The sequence below is a fragment of the Saccopteryx leptura genome, chromosome 6, assembly GCF_036850995.1.
Source record: "Saccopteryx leptura isolate mSacLep1 chromosome 6, mSacLep1_pri_phased_curated, whole genome shotgun sequence".
NCBI classification, from domain to species: Eukaryota; Metazoa; Chordata; class Mammalia; order Chiroptera; family Emballonuridae; genus Saccopteryx; species Saccopteryx leptura.
The window spans coordinates 44,995,397-45,007,917 of record NC_089508.1 but is presented as its reverse complement, the minus strand read 5'-3'; the positions used below and the strand labels follow the sequence as shown (position 1 = coordinate 45,007,917).

Below are 12,521 nucleotides of genomic sequence, written 5' to 3'. Positions count from 1 at the left end.
AAGTTCACACCTGGGAGCCTCTAGGATTGATGATCTTATACCACAGATGACCTTAGGGGGCATTTGATTCCCTTCTTTAAAAATCTCTCCAAAACTTGTTTAGAACTGTACACACACACACACATAAGTAAAAACTTTTTTTTACATAAGTAAAACTGGGAAAACCTAAATAAGATGGATAAATCGTGTCAATGTCAGTATCTTGGTGGTGATATACCACTGTCTTGTAAAATGTTATCATAGGGAAAACCTGGGACTAATTTTTACAACTGCATATGAACACAATCAAAATTTCAATAAGAAACGTTCTTTCCCAAGTCCCTGCTGGCGAGCCGTCAGCCAGGCACTCCCCGCAGAGGCGATCAGGAGGCCCCTGCGGTGGTCTCAGCGCTCCTCCCTGTCACGTAGGTCCTCCAGGCATCCCTGAAGCATGCTGTCGCTCCCCTCTCTCACCGGAGCTCTGCCCAGTGACTCCAGATGCTCCTTCTGGTAGACCAGGTTTGTGATATCAAGTCTTAGGCTGGGACACATCTGCTGACGTGTGGATGTGAGCAAAGCCAGGCAGGCATCCTGCATCCCCTCGCAACCTTCACGTAGTGGTCGCAGGACTCAGTCATTTCTACCTCTCTGACGGCCAATCCATGCCCCTCTCTTTGCTCACTGGTAAGCCTTTGTCAGCTCTAACATGGACTATTGTAGGGACCTCTTAACTGGTCCTCCTGCCACCAGCCTTGCCAGGTAAACCATTCTAAAATCAGATCTGGTGACTCCACTGCTCACAGTTCCCTAATTACCAGTGTCATGGATCTGTGTGACCAAAGCAAGATGGCGGCTGGTGCTTTTTGTCCACCCTACACACACCCCCATTGGGTTTCCCTGAGGCCCCTGCTCAGAACTGACTACAGAAGAGGGCTACATGGCAATGCGAGCAAGAAGGGAGTGATTCCCCCCAACAAAATTTCAGATCAACTTTGACTTGTGTATTGTTTATATAACAATTTTAAAGGGTACATACCGTGTAAAGAGTTTGGACCCTATGCTCTGAACTGAGGCCTCTCCTGTAGTCCCATGTAAGCAGAAAACCAAAAGGCAGTCCTTGGCTCCTGCCGTCTGTCCCAGTAGAGGGCGCTCTGCTCTGGCATACACGTCCCCCACGTTATAGCCTAGTTTCGTCCATTCTCCACAACACAAACACAGCACATCCTGGGTGGCCTCAGCACTCTCCCACTTCACGAGGTCCTTCAGTCCCCTGTGCCCACCATGTCTAACTAGGGTGCCTCTGGCCTCGATCGGGTTCTTGAGACCAAGAATCTGGATCAATCCAGGTCAGCTGCACCCCCAGGTGTGACCAGGGGTCAGAGTCACGACCACCTCATTCCCACTCATTCAGCAGTGTCAGGATGGGAGGGAGACGCTCCCAGAGACAGGGAGGAGAGTTACACAAGTCCGCCGCTCCTCTGTCCCCCTGTCCTTCATCCCGAACCTCCACCGTGCCCCCAGCCCCACTGCTGATGACCAACATCATGCTTCTATATGAGCTGTATGGTAGCTTTCTTCCACAGCACCATCTGCAGAAGTCATTTCCTGTCTCTGGGAAACTGTCCCTGATTTCCAAGGGTGACTTAAACACTCCTTCTTCCCTGTTCCTGCTGTGCTGGCACACACCCCCATTAGAGCAGTCACCGCTCACATGTCCTCATGGGTTTACATATCTGTGTTCCGACTGGGAGGTGAGCACCTAGGGGACGAGCATTAGGTCTTTACATCTCGGCCCCCAGCCCATTATGGTTACAGGCAAAATAGCTCTTTCCCAGAGGTTGAGCGGGTGGGTATGTGAATGAATGAAGCCCTTATCTGTCCTCGGAGACAGGGAGGCCCAACATACCCGGTGTGGGACTAGGCGGACATGAATGCAACTGCTTTGCTCACCGGTGCCCGTTGTATGCTTCCTCTCCAGACGGGGTTGACCGGACCTCCACCATCTAACGCTGAAGATGAGAGTGACCGCGCTGGCCGTGAAATCGACTGCTGCGGGTCCGGTGTCAGCCATCTTCAGGGTTGCACAGCATCCTCCAAGATACTTTGCAGCCTTTTTTTTCCCCGGTCCCTCTCCCATTTTGATTTTGTGAGAGCGTAGGTCATCCTTGTAAACATATCAGTAGACCCGGGACTGGTTATTCTGTCATTTGTCTCTGTCATGGGATGGCTTGGTGTGTGGGGTGGGGAGGGGGTCTCTAAGGAAACATGGGACTGGGGTGGAGGGGTGGGGGGGAATACAAGTGGCATCGGGGATGAAAGGGGGGGAAAGAAAGATACTGCCATGAATCAGATGAGAGACGCAGGAGGGAGGCAGAAGCCCCAGCCTGAGAGCCCTCCCCCAGAGCCTGCCTTCACAGTCTGGCCCTGGGAGGAAGTCATGGATCCATGTGACCAAAGCAAGATGGCGGCTCGTGCTTTTCTGCCCCCCCCTCCCCCCCCCCCGCCCCCATTGGATTTCCCTGAGGCCCCTGCTTGGAATCGAGCCACAAGAGAGGCTATGTGGCGACGGGGGCATGAAGGGAGAGATGCCCTCCAACAAAATTTCAGATCAACTTTGATTTGTGTATTGTTTACATAACAGTTTTAAAGGGTACATACCGTGTAAAGAGTTTGGCTAGAACTTCTCTTCATACTATGGTTTTTGTAAAGGATGTGTTGATATGGATTCATTCTTTTCCCCCTCTGTTTTTATACATACTAGCAGCAGGGTTGTCTTTTAAGATGGCTGTCCGGCTCTGCTTCTCGGGAAGATGGATGCGGTCACGTAGGCCGAGCTGGCTGGCGCTCCCGGGTGGGTGTGGGGAGCGTCTCGGTGGGTGCGAAGGACAAGGATGTGGCTGGCATAGGCAGAGCGCTCTGGAGGCTGCAAGGGGAGGTTTGAGAGGAACGCGGCCTCTTTCTGTGCTGGATTTGCTTCTCACCCAGAGGCCTCCTGCCCCACCATGGGACCCACCCTGTCCCTGGTTACACGCTCAGGTGGTGCAAGTCCCACTGGAGGAAAATAGGCAAAGATGAACTTTTTTTTTTTCCCCTTGCAAGAGGCCTTAATACCCAGATAATGAGCTCAAAACGCCACTGGCAGCGCTTTCTTCCCAGGGCCTGAGCCTGGGGCTGCATCCTCTTGGCTGGTTCTGGCTGAGGAGGAAGAGGCGGGGAGCAAGGCCCAGCGACAGTGTAGAGACGGTCAGTCCGCAAGTAGCAGAGGGAGCTGAGGCGAGGTGTATGGCCAGGCCCGGCCTGGCGCCACCGTCCCCGGTGGGCAGTGAGAGATGTGGGAAAGGTCAAGTGCACAATGGAAACCACGCTCTGTCCAGTGCTCTTCATCTGGGGATTTGCTGTGTTGTTGGCTGATTTACCCCTCCACGCAGAAGGGGGAGGAAGCCATGCTTTACCTGGTGAGAGGGTAACAAACCCCGCTACCACCAAGTAATAGCTCTATGTCTTAATAAGGGCAAGAAAGACTCCATCCCAGAATCCGATTCAGGGGAGGGTATCAGAGGGAGTCACAGAGGGGCTGTGCGTGCACTGGATAGTGGGTTGTGTGAACGGGGGTGTGAATGCTCATCCAGAGACGACATCCGGGACATGCTAGGAGGCCGGCTAAGTGGGTGAATCTGATGCCTTCTTTCTTTTTTTTTTTTTTTTTTTGTGATGCCAGGGTCAAAATGAAAAAGATCAGGCTATGAAAATCACTGCACTTGCTTATAGTTATTTAAAAGAAAAAAACCACAATAGTTAATGAAGTAAATATAGATTTTATTAAAGGCCTTAATGAAATCTAAACACCTTTCTATAACCTTCAAGATTAAAAATGTACACCCAGCACGGTCTTGAGTGGCCTTAGATGTTGTAATAAAGTTCTTAATGTCCCTGGAAGGTCTGAAAGGGTGAGGGCATCTTAACTGTAGAGAGAGCCTTTAACAAATGAAAGAAGGCTTGAACCTACAAAATCCTATGTTTAAAAAAAGAAAACTCTCCTCGGGTGACTACATTCTAAAGATGCAAATCCGTGTGCAGAAAGAGGCAGCACTTTTTAGTTGATTTTTTTTTTTAAACCAAGTGCCATTACATCCTCCACATCCCTTTTCTAAATAAGCTTAGAGTAACTTGGGGCATGTGTTGAGATGAACAACCCCAGGTAAGGCAGGAAAAATAGGTAAAAAAAACGTTGAAGGCCAAAGGTAAGACCAGAGGGTTTGTGAACGTGGTTTCTGAATGCTAAAGAGGCGGAAGTCGATGGTACAACACACGTTGTGGAGAAATGAGAAGCATTCAAATCTGCTGCAAAACACATCTATCCGGAAAAGACTGCGGTTGTTCAGAAAAGAGATTGTGAACACAATCACGTTAGCATGAGTCCTTTAAAAGGAAGACCTTAAAGTATTTGCAAATCTGAATTTCTATTTATTCCTTCACTGAATAGAGAAACAATGGTTATCTGATTATTAGAGATATTATTTTGGATATGTTACTTATTAACTTGCTATGGCTGGTAACCATGATAAAGTCTGTTATTAATAACAACATGATTCTTTTTTAAGGAAAAAAAAAAGAAAAGCTTATTTTTCATTGACTGTGTATAGATTTATCTACTCAGTTGTGTTTTGCTCTTAGTGTTTTAAGTTGTTGTTTTTTTTTTAAGTTGAAAGTGTTCTGATCAGTTGTAGGAGCCTATCCCCACCTTGTTTTGAGTCCTGTGTTGACTGCAGGCATAGAGCTCAATTTAAAAATCCTAAAGCAAAAGAATTTTATTTATAAAAGAATCAAACAGTTGCATGCATAAGGCTGTGAAGTCGGATATTTAGTAATACGCGGCAGTGCCTTTTTTTGTATTTACCCATTGACCCCCCAAAATGCAACTGTTTTATATTAGTAAACATTAAAAATCTCAGAGTAAACTCTATTTCACTCTCTGTCCCCCCCCTACCTTGTTCTGATTTAAGCAGTGTGTATTTGGCATCTCTCCATTGTCCCAGGGACAGTGATATTCTACAATCTTGTTATCATGTATGATGTTTTATTGGTGCTTTTTATTCATAGTGGTTTCTTACCAGAAACAATAGGAAGACACACATGAACTGTGTACAAGAAATGAAACATTGCTGCTGATATATATATATATATTATTTTTCCACATGCTTTTTGAGTTTCACTTTTTAACCGAGGGCCAGCAAGTAAAATGGACGTTGCTGGGTCTGCCTGCCAAAGGCAGCTCTTTGCACCAAGCTCTCAAATCCTGGGTATTAATGGTCCCTTTTAGGTACTCAGGATTGGAGCAACAGCTCGCCGTCCACCCCTCCATCTCCCATTTGTTTGAAGAGACACTGAGGGAAACGAGGTTTTCTTTTGAGGTGTCACTTGGTTGCCTTTTATGGAATGGGAGCCTTCTTGGGGGGGGGGGGTCTTTTGTTCTTCTGCACCTCTTGTAGCTACTGCCGGGGCAAGGTTTGTAGATGCGCACTCCCAGGTAGAGTTAGGACCTCAGCCAGAGCGGGGGCTGAGCTGGGCTGAATGCATAGGCATGCAACCTGCAGGGCAGCGAGGGAGGACGCGCCGGCCCTGGTCTCGCGGGCCCCTGGGGAGGTCTGAGCAGGCCGCTCCGGCTTAGTGCCCAGAAGCAGCCTGACCAAGGCGCTCGGGTGTGCCCGTTACAAGACGGACCTGCAGAAGGATAATTTGCACATGGGGCTGTGATAACACTAATGTTGATTTTTTTTTTTTTTACAAGTCATCTGAGATGTTTGCAAAGTGAGTTTTATTTTTTTGTAATTCCTTTATCTTTACTTAAAGGTGAATGTGTATTCCTCTGGGAGGAATAGGAAGAAAACAGGAATGTTAATAGTGTCAAACAGAAGACTTCCTCCCTTATTAATATATAACCCTCATGTATTTATGCCTAATGTAAGCTGACTTTTAAAAAGCTTTCTTCTGTTGCATGCCCCGTGCAGGCATCCCTATTGTACATGCATGCCTTTTGTCCTGTTTTCCTGTATAAAGTTAGTGAACAAAGAACTATTTTTGCCTAGTTCATGTTGCCGAGCAATGCATATTTTTAAAATTTGTCATATATGGAAATAGCATGTTTGTTACATGTAAAAGCTTTACTTATCACAGATATACTAATGTTTGAAGATGCTGTTCTTTGCAAGTGTACAGTTTTCAAATGTTGTTACCAGTGAAACACCCTTGTGGTTTAAACTTGCTACAATGTATTTATTACTCATTTCCTCCCATGTAACTAAGAATCATGGCTATATTTCATATCAACGTTATTGAAAGTGAAGGGAAATGATTAATACAAGGTTTTGTAACACTGGTGTGTGTGTTTCGTTTTTTTTTTTTCTTTTTGTCAATATGATTGATTAGAAAACAAGAACTGAATCTTAGAAATGAGCCAGCAAGGAAGAATGAGCATGACATTCCTGTAAACTGTTCCTACCTGACAATTGTACATAAACTGTGTCTTCAACTATGAACTATTTTTTTTTTAACATAAAGGTAAGGAGAGAGGTATAAAAATGTATGCAGTTTGGTCTGTGCCCAGAGTAGCTAATAAATGCATTGCCTGCCTAAGGGGCATGTTTCTCGGTTCCCGACTCTAACCCTCAGCTGATACTTGTTTATAACTTGCTCTCCACCCTCATTGCCTTTGAAATCATATTTCACCCCTGAACCATGGCACCAGGAGCAACCTCTGTGGAGCCATGGCGTTTGAACTGCACATAGTATGAATCTCGTTTTAATGCCGCTAATCCCAGTACGATATAGAAAATCTATCAATATAAATTCTAAATGATGTCAGTTAAATGTATGGCTAGACACTAACCTGGATTTGAATTTTGGCTCTAGCATCCACTGGCTGTGTGATGTTGGGCAAGGTACTTAACCTCTCTGAGCCTTGAGTTTGGTTTAACTTTGGCCTATTTTTACTCGAGGTATATGTAATTAAGCCTCTAATCACCCCCCCCAAAAAAATAAAGACAAAAGAAAACATATGCTATAGGGATTATTGCCACCAAAATCTAGTAATTCGAGATTTTTTTTGAGGCAACCACAGCTCGACATTGTGACAATGACCACATGGCGACTCCCTTCTCATTCAGTTCAAGCTGCTCAAGAGGTGTATAAAAACTCAAAATGGTCCCTAGAAACATAGATGCCTCGTAAGCTGAGATGTTAAATGAAATGCTTCCTAAGGTTAAATTCTTATAACCCAAATGAGCTGTACTCAGTGTGTGACTCAGAGAATGAATGCTAAAGGGAAGGAGGGAGAGTGTGTGAGAGAAAAGCCCAGCCTCACTTTTAGAAATGCTTGGAATGAGAGGAAATGTGTGAGTTGTGATATTAAAGGAAACGGAACATAAAGGGCTCAGCATGATGCCTGGAACGGGGTCAGTTAGCAATTTCTATCAACAAAGCTGTAGCACTTTGCCAGCGAGCTTTGTAACTGAATGTGCACCCCTGGAGAAGAGGTTACTCATATAGTAAAGACGTTAGGACTCCCCTAACAGTCCCCTCCTCCTCCAAAGAGATTGAACTCCATTTATTAAAGAGGGATGGTTCCGCCACCGGTACAGCGCACTGGCTTGGAAGAGGCTGCAGCGGGTTTGAGTCGGAAGGCCCGAAGGGGGCACAGGTGGGTTCTCTTCACTAGGGCTCTCCAGCCTAATGAGAAAGAGGAGAATCCAAACTTGTGAGTGTACCTTGGTTTGGTCACTTCAACAGCCACTACATCTACTGGTGGCCCTGATTCCCAATTAGCTCAAGCCCTATTGTCCCCAGAGCTGGAGAAGAGGGTTTGGGGGCAGTGAAAATTTCACCCAGAACCAGAACCGAATCCTCCTCTCGAAAGATGTGGGTCAGGGTGGCCCATACCTGGTCCATTTCCCCTCGCCCGCTAGGCGATGCTAGCACACCACACTCCAGCACAGTCTCACAGGTACCGTCCACTGGCTTCTGCAAGCGCTCCCACTTTCTATCTTCCATCCACACATCCCCGTCCTGGAAAGCCACCCTCCTCTGGGCACTTCAGCCTCTGGCTCCTCAAGAGTCACTCTGGGATGCCCCAGCTCACTCCGTACTCCTCAAACCATCTGGGAGTCCCACTTGTGGAGGTGGCTGTTATTTCCAATCCACATACTCCAAATCAGGGGTCCCCAAACTTTTTACACAGGGGGCCAGTTCACTGTCCCTCAGACGGTTGGAGGGCTGCCAAATACAGTGCTCCTCTCACTGACCACCAATGAAAGAGGTGCCCCTTCCGGAAGTGCGGCAGGGGCTGGATAAATGGCTTCAGGGGGCCACATGTGGCCCGCGGGCTGTAGTTTGGGGACGCCTGCTCCAAATCTTTTGTAAAATACAATAAAAAGAAAAAAAAAATTATAAGCCTCCAACACTCTACTAGATTTAACAGACAAAGCTATTCTATTAAATTGCTATAAAGTTTTAGATTCCTAAGCCGTAGGGCCAGCCTGCAAAGTCAGCCTGGGAAATTGCCCTCAGGATGAGATGATGAAACTCCTGATGCCAACATCCCCCCTCCCCCAGGCCAACGGTGCCCTCAGCGTGGTAGAGAGGTGACCTTCTGGTCTGAGGAAAGCCCAGAAGTCGGCCCAACAATGGCGAGTGCTTTCTGTGTTCACTTGTCATGCCTAAGAGATAAAATGACAAGACTGGAGAGAGGGGACCTGGGAGAAGGGAAAGAAGAGGAGGGTCCAGCTAGCGGGGCTGGGATGAGAAGGGAGAGTCTGAACCTGGAGTCTTTGGAAATGGGTCAAGCGAAAGAGCACTGTTTCCACTGCCACCCGGACACCATGGTCGTCACACTCTCAGTCGCTGGCCCAGATGGACTGAGCAGAGAGTGTCCTCTCTGTGTGTCTGTCTACACAGTGGGGACGCGGGCATGTGAAGGAGGAAGTGTGGGTGGCTGGGAAACTGGCAAAACAAGCATGACATCTCAGTGGCCGCGCAGGAACTCCCTGGGACCAAGAGGTCTTCCCTTGTGTCCTCGCAGGCGTCACCCGGGCTCAGGGCCCCCTCCAACCAGCCTCGCCCCGAGGCTCTGCTGCGCAGACACTGGGCTCTCTGTGATGTAAACCTGGGAATTCAATGTCTGAGAATTTCCTCCACGGAATATTTTTTCACTCTTAAGTGGTTTCTACTTCAATTTTGAAAACCAACAGAGAAACATTTTGGCAACCTTATAAAGCTCAGACTTTATAAAAAGACAGCTTTGTGTTTATGCTTGACTCAGAGTGCATGTTTTCAAATAGTGTGTTCCACAGTCTTTTTTTTTTTTTTTTTGGTTTTATTTTTTTTAATCCAATCCAGGAGAAACAAAATCAGAGCTTTGGTGAGTGAAATGGTCCCACCAGACCTGCTGGCACTCGAGACGGCTGAGGCGTGCCAGTCAAACCCCACGGTGGGGACCACAATCGGGACTGGGCGTCTCTTTGCACCCGTGTCCTTGGGAGATACTTTCAGTCTTCCAAGTCGTAAAGTGCTAACCGGCTCCGAGTGAAGTCAGATGAACCTATAAAACCCCCAAATCAAATCTGCCCAGTCCGACCTCACCACTGTGCTCTCTCATGCTTACCCCAGACCTGCTCACTGAGGAAAAAGCTAAATGTGTCTTTCCTGTACCTGTACCTGACTGCAACCCTTTCAGCACTGACCGATGACCCTGTTACTCATCCAAGATGGCATCTGTGCCAAGACAGAAAATCGTGGATGAGAAAAATGACTCACGTACCCGACACATCCTTTCCCTCGCCCGTTGCCGAATTCGAGAGCACGTGCCCTCCTGCTGTCCCCCGTTGCTGGGCTGGGGTCCAGATGGCGTCCGCGCCTAACCTACTCCACCTCGCTCTCATTCACCCGCAGTTCACGGCATTTGTCAAGATGTGCTTCCGAGTGTTCATATCCAACCATCTCCCCGGAAAAGAATGAAGGGGGCAGGCCGCAGGTTTGCCGTCTTCGTCCTACCACAGGATTTCCCGAGGAGCGGGCACTGAAACAGAGGACATCTTGCAATGCACAGCACCATGTTCCTCCTGGAAACGGTAGATGAAGTCCAGCTACAGGGAAGGCTCTATCCCTGTGTCCACCGGAGAAAAACTGAGAGACCCTCGGGCACCCTGGGGCGGTCCTTTTAGTCTCTCAGCCTGAATGACAGGAGCCCAGGGGTCAGGGTGTCCGTAGGGGGCAGGAGAGAGAATCGGGGCTGCTGCACTCGTGCGCAGCAGAGCCTAGATTCGTGCTTGGCTAAATAACGGCACTCGGCCGTCTCAAGTTGACAAAGGAAACTAACCGTCACAGGCATTATTTGGCATTTTTGCCAAATTTTCCCAGGTTGCATTCCATGGATTTACACTCCCAGCAAAATGCTTTATTTCTTAAACTCTCAGCAATTCCTGCATCACCAGTTTTTAAGTGTTTTTCGATCTAATAGTTGAAAAATAATGCATGTCCTTTTAAGTTGCATTTCCGTTACTTGAGTGAAGTTGAACATTTTTTTATATGCTTAATAATCATTGATAATTTCCTTTGAATGCTCTGTCCATATATTTGCCTGTTTTACTATTGGGTTGTTGGTCTTTATCTGATAATTTTTAGAAGTTCTTTGTATATAGTGGAAATTAACCTTTGCTCTGTGATAGGAATTACAAATACTTTTTTCCAATTGGTCTTTTGATTTTGCCTTTGGTAATTATTGCCATAGAGAATTTTTTCTTTCTTTTTCTTTTTTTACTTTCTTGATCTTTTCTTTTTGGGCTTCTGGATTTTGAATCATATTTCTAAAGGTCCTCTTCACTTTGACATACTAGATTTTTCCCTCGTACCTTTATTGATTCACTTTTTTTCATTTTTATCTTTGAAACAATCCTTGTGTAAAGTATGAGGTGTAGATACAATTTTATTTCTATGGAAGATGGCTACTCAGTTGTGCCTATGCTATTTATTGACCAATCTATCTTTCCTCCACTGATTGATTTGAAAAGCCACCCCTGTAATATACCAGCTTCCTACATGTGTTTGGGTTTATTACTGGAATTCTTACTTTTCTTTCCAATGATATGTTTGCACCAGCTCCCCCACTGTCTGAATTATTATAACTTTAAAATTTGCTTTAATATCTGCCTGACCAGACGGTGGCGCAGTGGATAGAGCAGGGGTTGGAAAACTTTTTGGCTGAGAGAGCCATGAATGCCACATATTTTAAAATGTAATTCCGTGAGAGCCATACAATGACCTATGTACATTATGCTTTATCCAATAAAAATTTGGTGTTGTCCCGGAGGACAGCTGTGATTGGCTCCAGCCACCCGCAACCATGAACCATGAAATGACTGGATTGTAATACATGAGAATGTTTTATATTTTTAACATTATTTTTTTTATTAAAGATTTGTCTGCGAGCCAGATGCAGACAAATCAAAAGAGCCACATCTGGCTCATGAGCCATAGGTTCCCAACCCCTGGGATAGAACATGGGACTGGGACATGGAGGACCCAGGTTCGAAACCCTGAGGTCACTGGCTTGAGCACGGGCTCTCCAGCTTGAGTGCAGGGTCGCTGGCTTGAGCTTGGGATCATAGACATGACCCCATGGTCGCTGGCTTGAGCCCAAAGGTCTCTGGCTTGAAGCCCAAGGTTGCTGGCTTGAAGTCCAAGGTTGCTAACTAAGGGGTTACTCCGTCTGCTGTAGTCCCTGGTCGAGGCACATATGAGAAAGCCATTAATGAACAACTTAGGTGCCACAACAAAGAATTAATGCTTCTCATCTCTCTCTCTTCCTGTCTGTCCCTATCTGTCCCTCTCTCTGTCTCTGTCACAAAAAAATAAAATAAAATGTGCTTGTATATCTGATGGGGGGGTCTGTATTTTAGAAGGATCACTCTGTCTTCGTTTTGTGACAGGGGTAGAGGACAGGCGAAGTGGAGCGGGCAGAGAGCCGTGGGGGCTGGAGCGGCCACCTAGACAGCCCACAGACTCGAGGCAGTGACAGTGAGGATGGGGAGGACTGGCCAGCTCTACCAGATTATTAGGGGGCAGCATAATCATGGTTAATGTTGGACTGGACATGGGGATTGAGGGAGAGATTCAAGAGTCCAGAATGCCTGCCACCTTTCTGGCCTGGGACACTGGGAGCTGGGGTCCTATTCAGGGGGGAGCAGTGGGCTGGAGGCAGGGGCAGCAGCTGGAATGTATGCATCATCATTCAACACAAGTCACCTGGGAGAGAGAATAAATAACTAGCCATGATGCAGAGACTATTGTGTTAAGAGACTAAAGTTGGTGTTAAGATTATCCCCACTTTGCTGCTTGACCTCTGGTGGCTCAGTGGATAGAGCGTAGTAATGCCGGTGGCGGAGGCCAGGCAGGTCCACGCTAGATTCGGGCAGATGGTAGGAAAACTGCAGAGCTTGAAAGCGTTGGGCCGTTCTGCTTAATAAAGTCTCACAACAACGGATAAGCACACA

At 46.9% G+C, this 12,521-nt stretch overlaps 1 protein-coding gene across 4 annotated transcripts in view; it reads left to right on the top strand.

Annotated features, from left to right (window-relative positions):
- Positions 1–2,906, top strand: part of SAMD4A (sterile alpha motif domain containing 4A) — a 215,541-nt gene extending 212,635 nt beyond the window's left edge. For 2 of the 4 annotated variants that reach the window (XM_066342344.1, XM_066342342.1), the window contains 2 exons: positions 409–498; positions 1,958–2,906. In XM_066342344.1, coding sequence (XP_066198441.1) covers positions 409–498; positions 1,958–1,986 — 119 coding nt within the window. In that variant the 3' untranslated portion in view covers positions 1,987–2,906. The remainder of the gene's footprint in view (positions 1–408; positions 499–1,957) is intronic. The other 2 variants (XM_066342345.1, XM_066342343.1) reach the window with 1 other exon arrangement.
- The last annotated feature ends 9,615 nt before the right edge of the window (positions 2,907–12,521 follow it).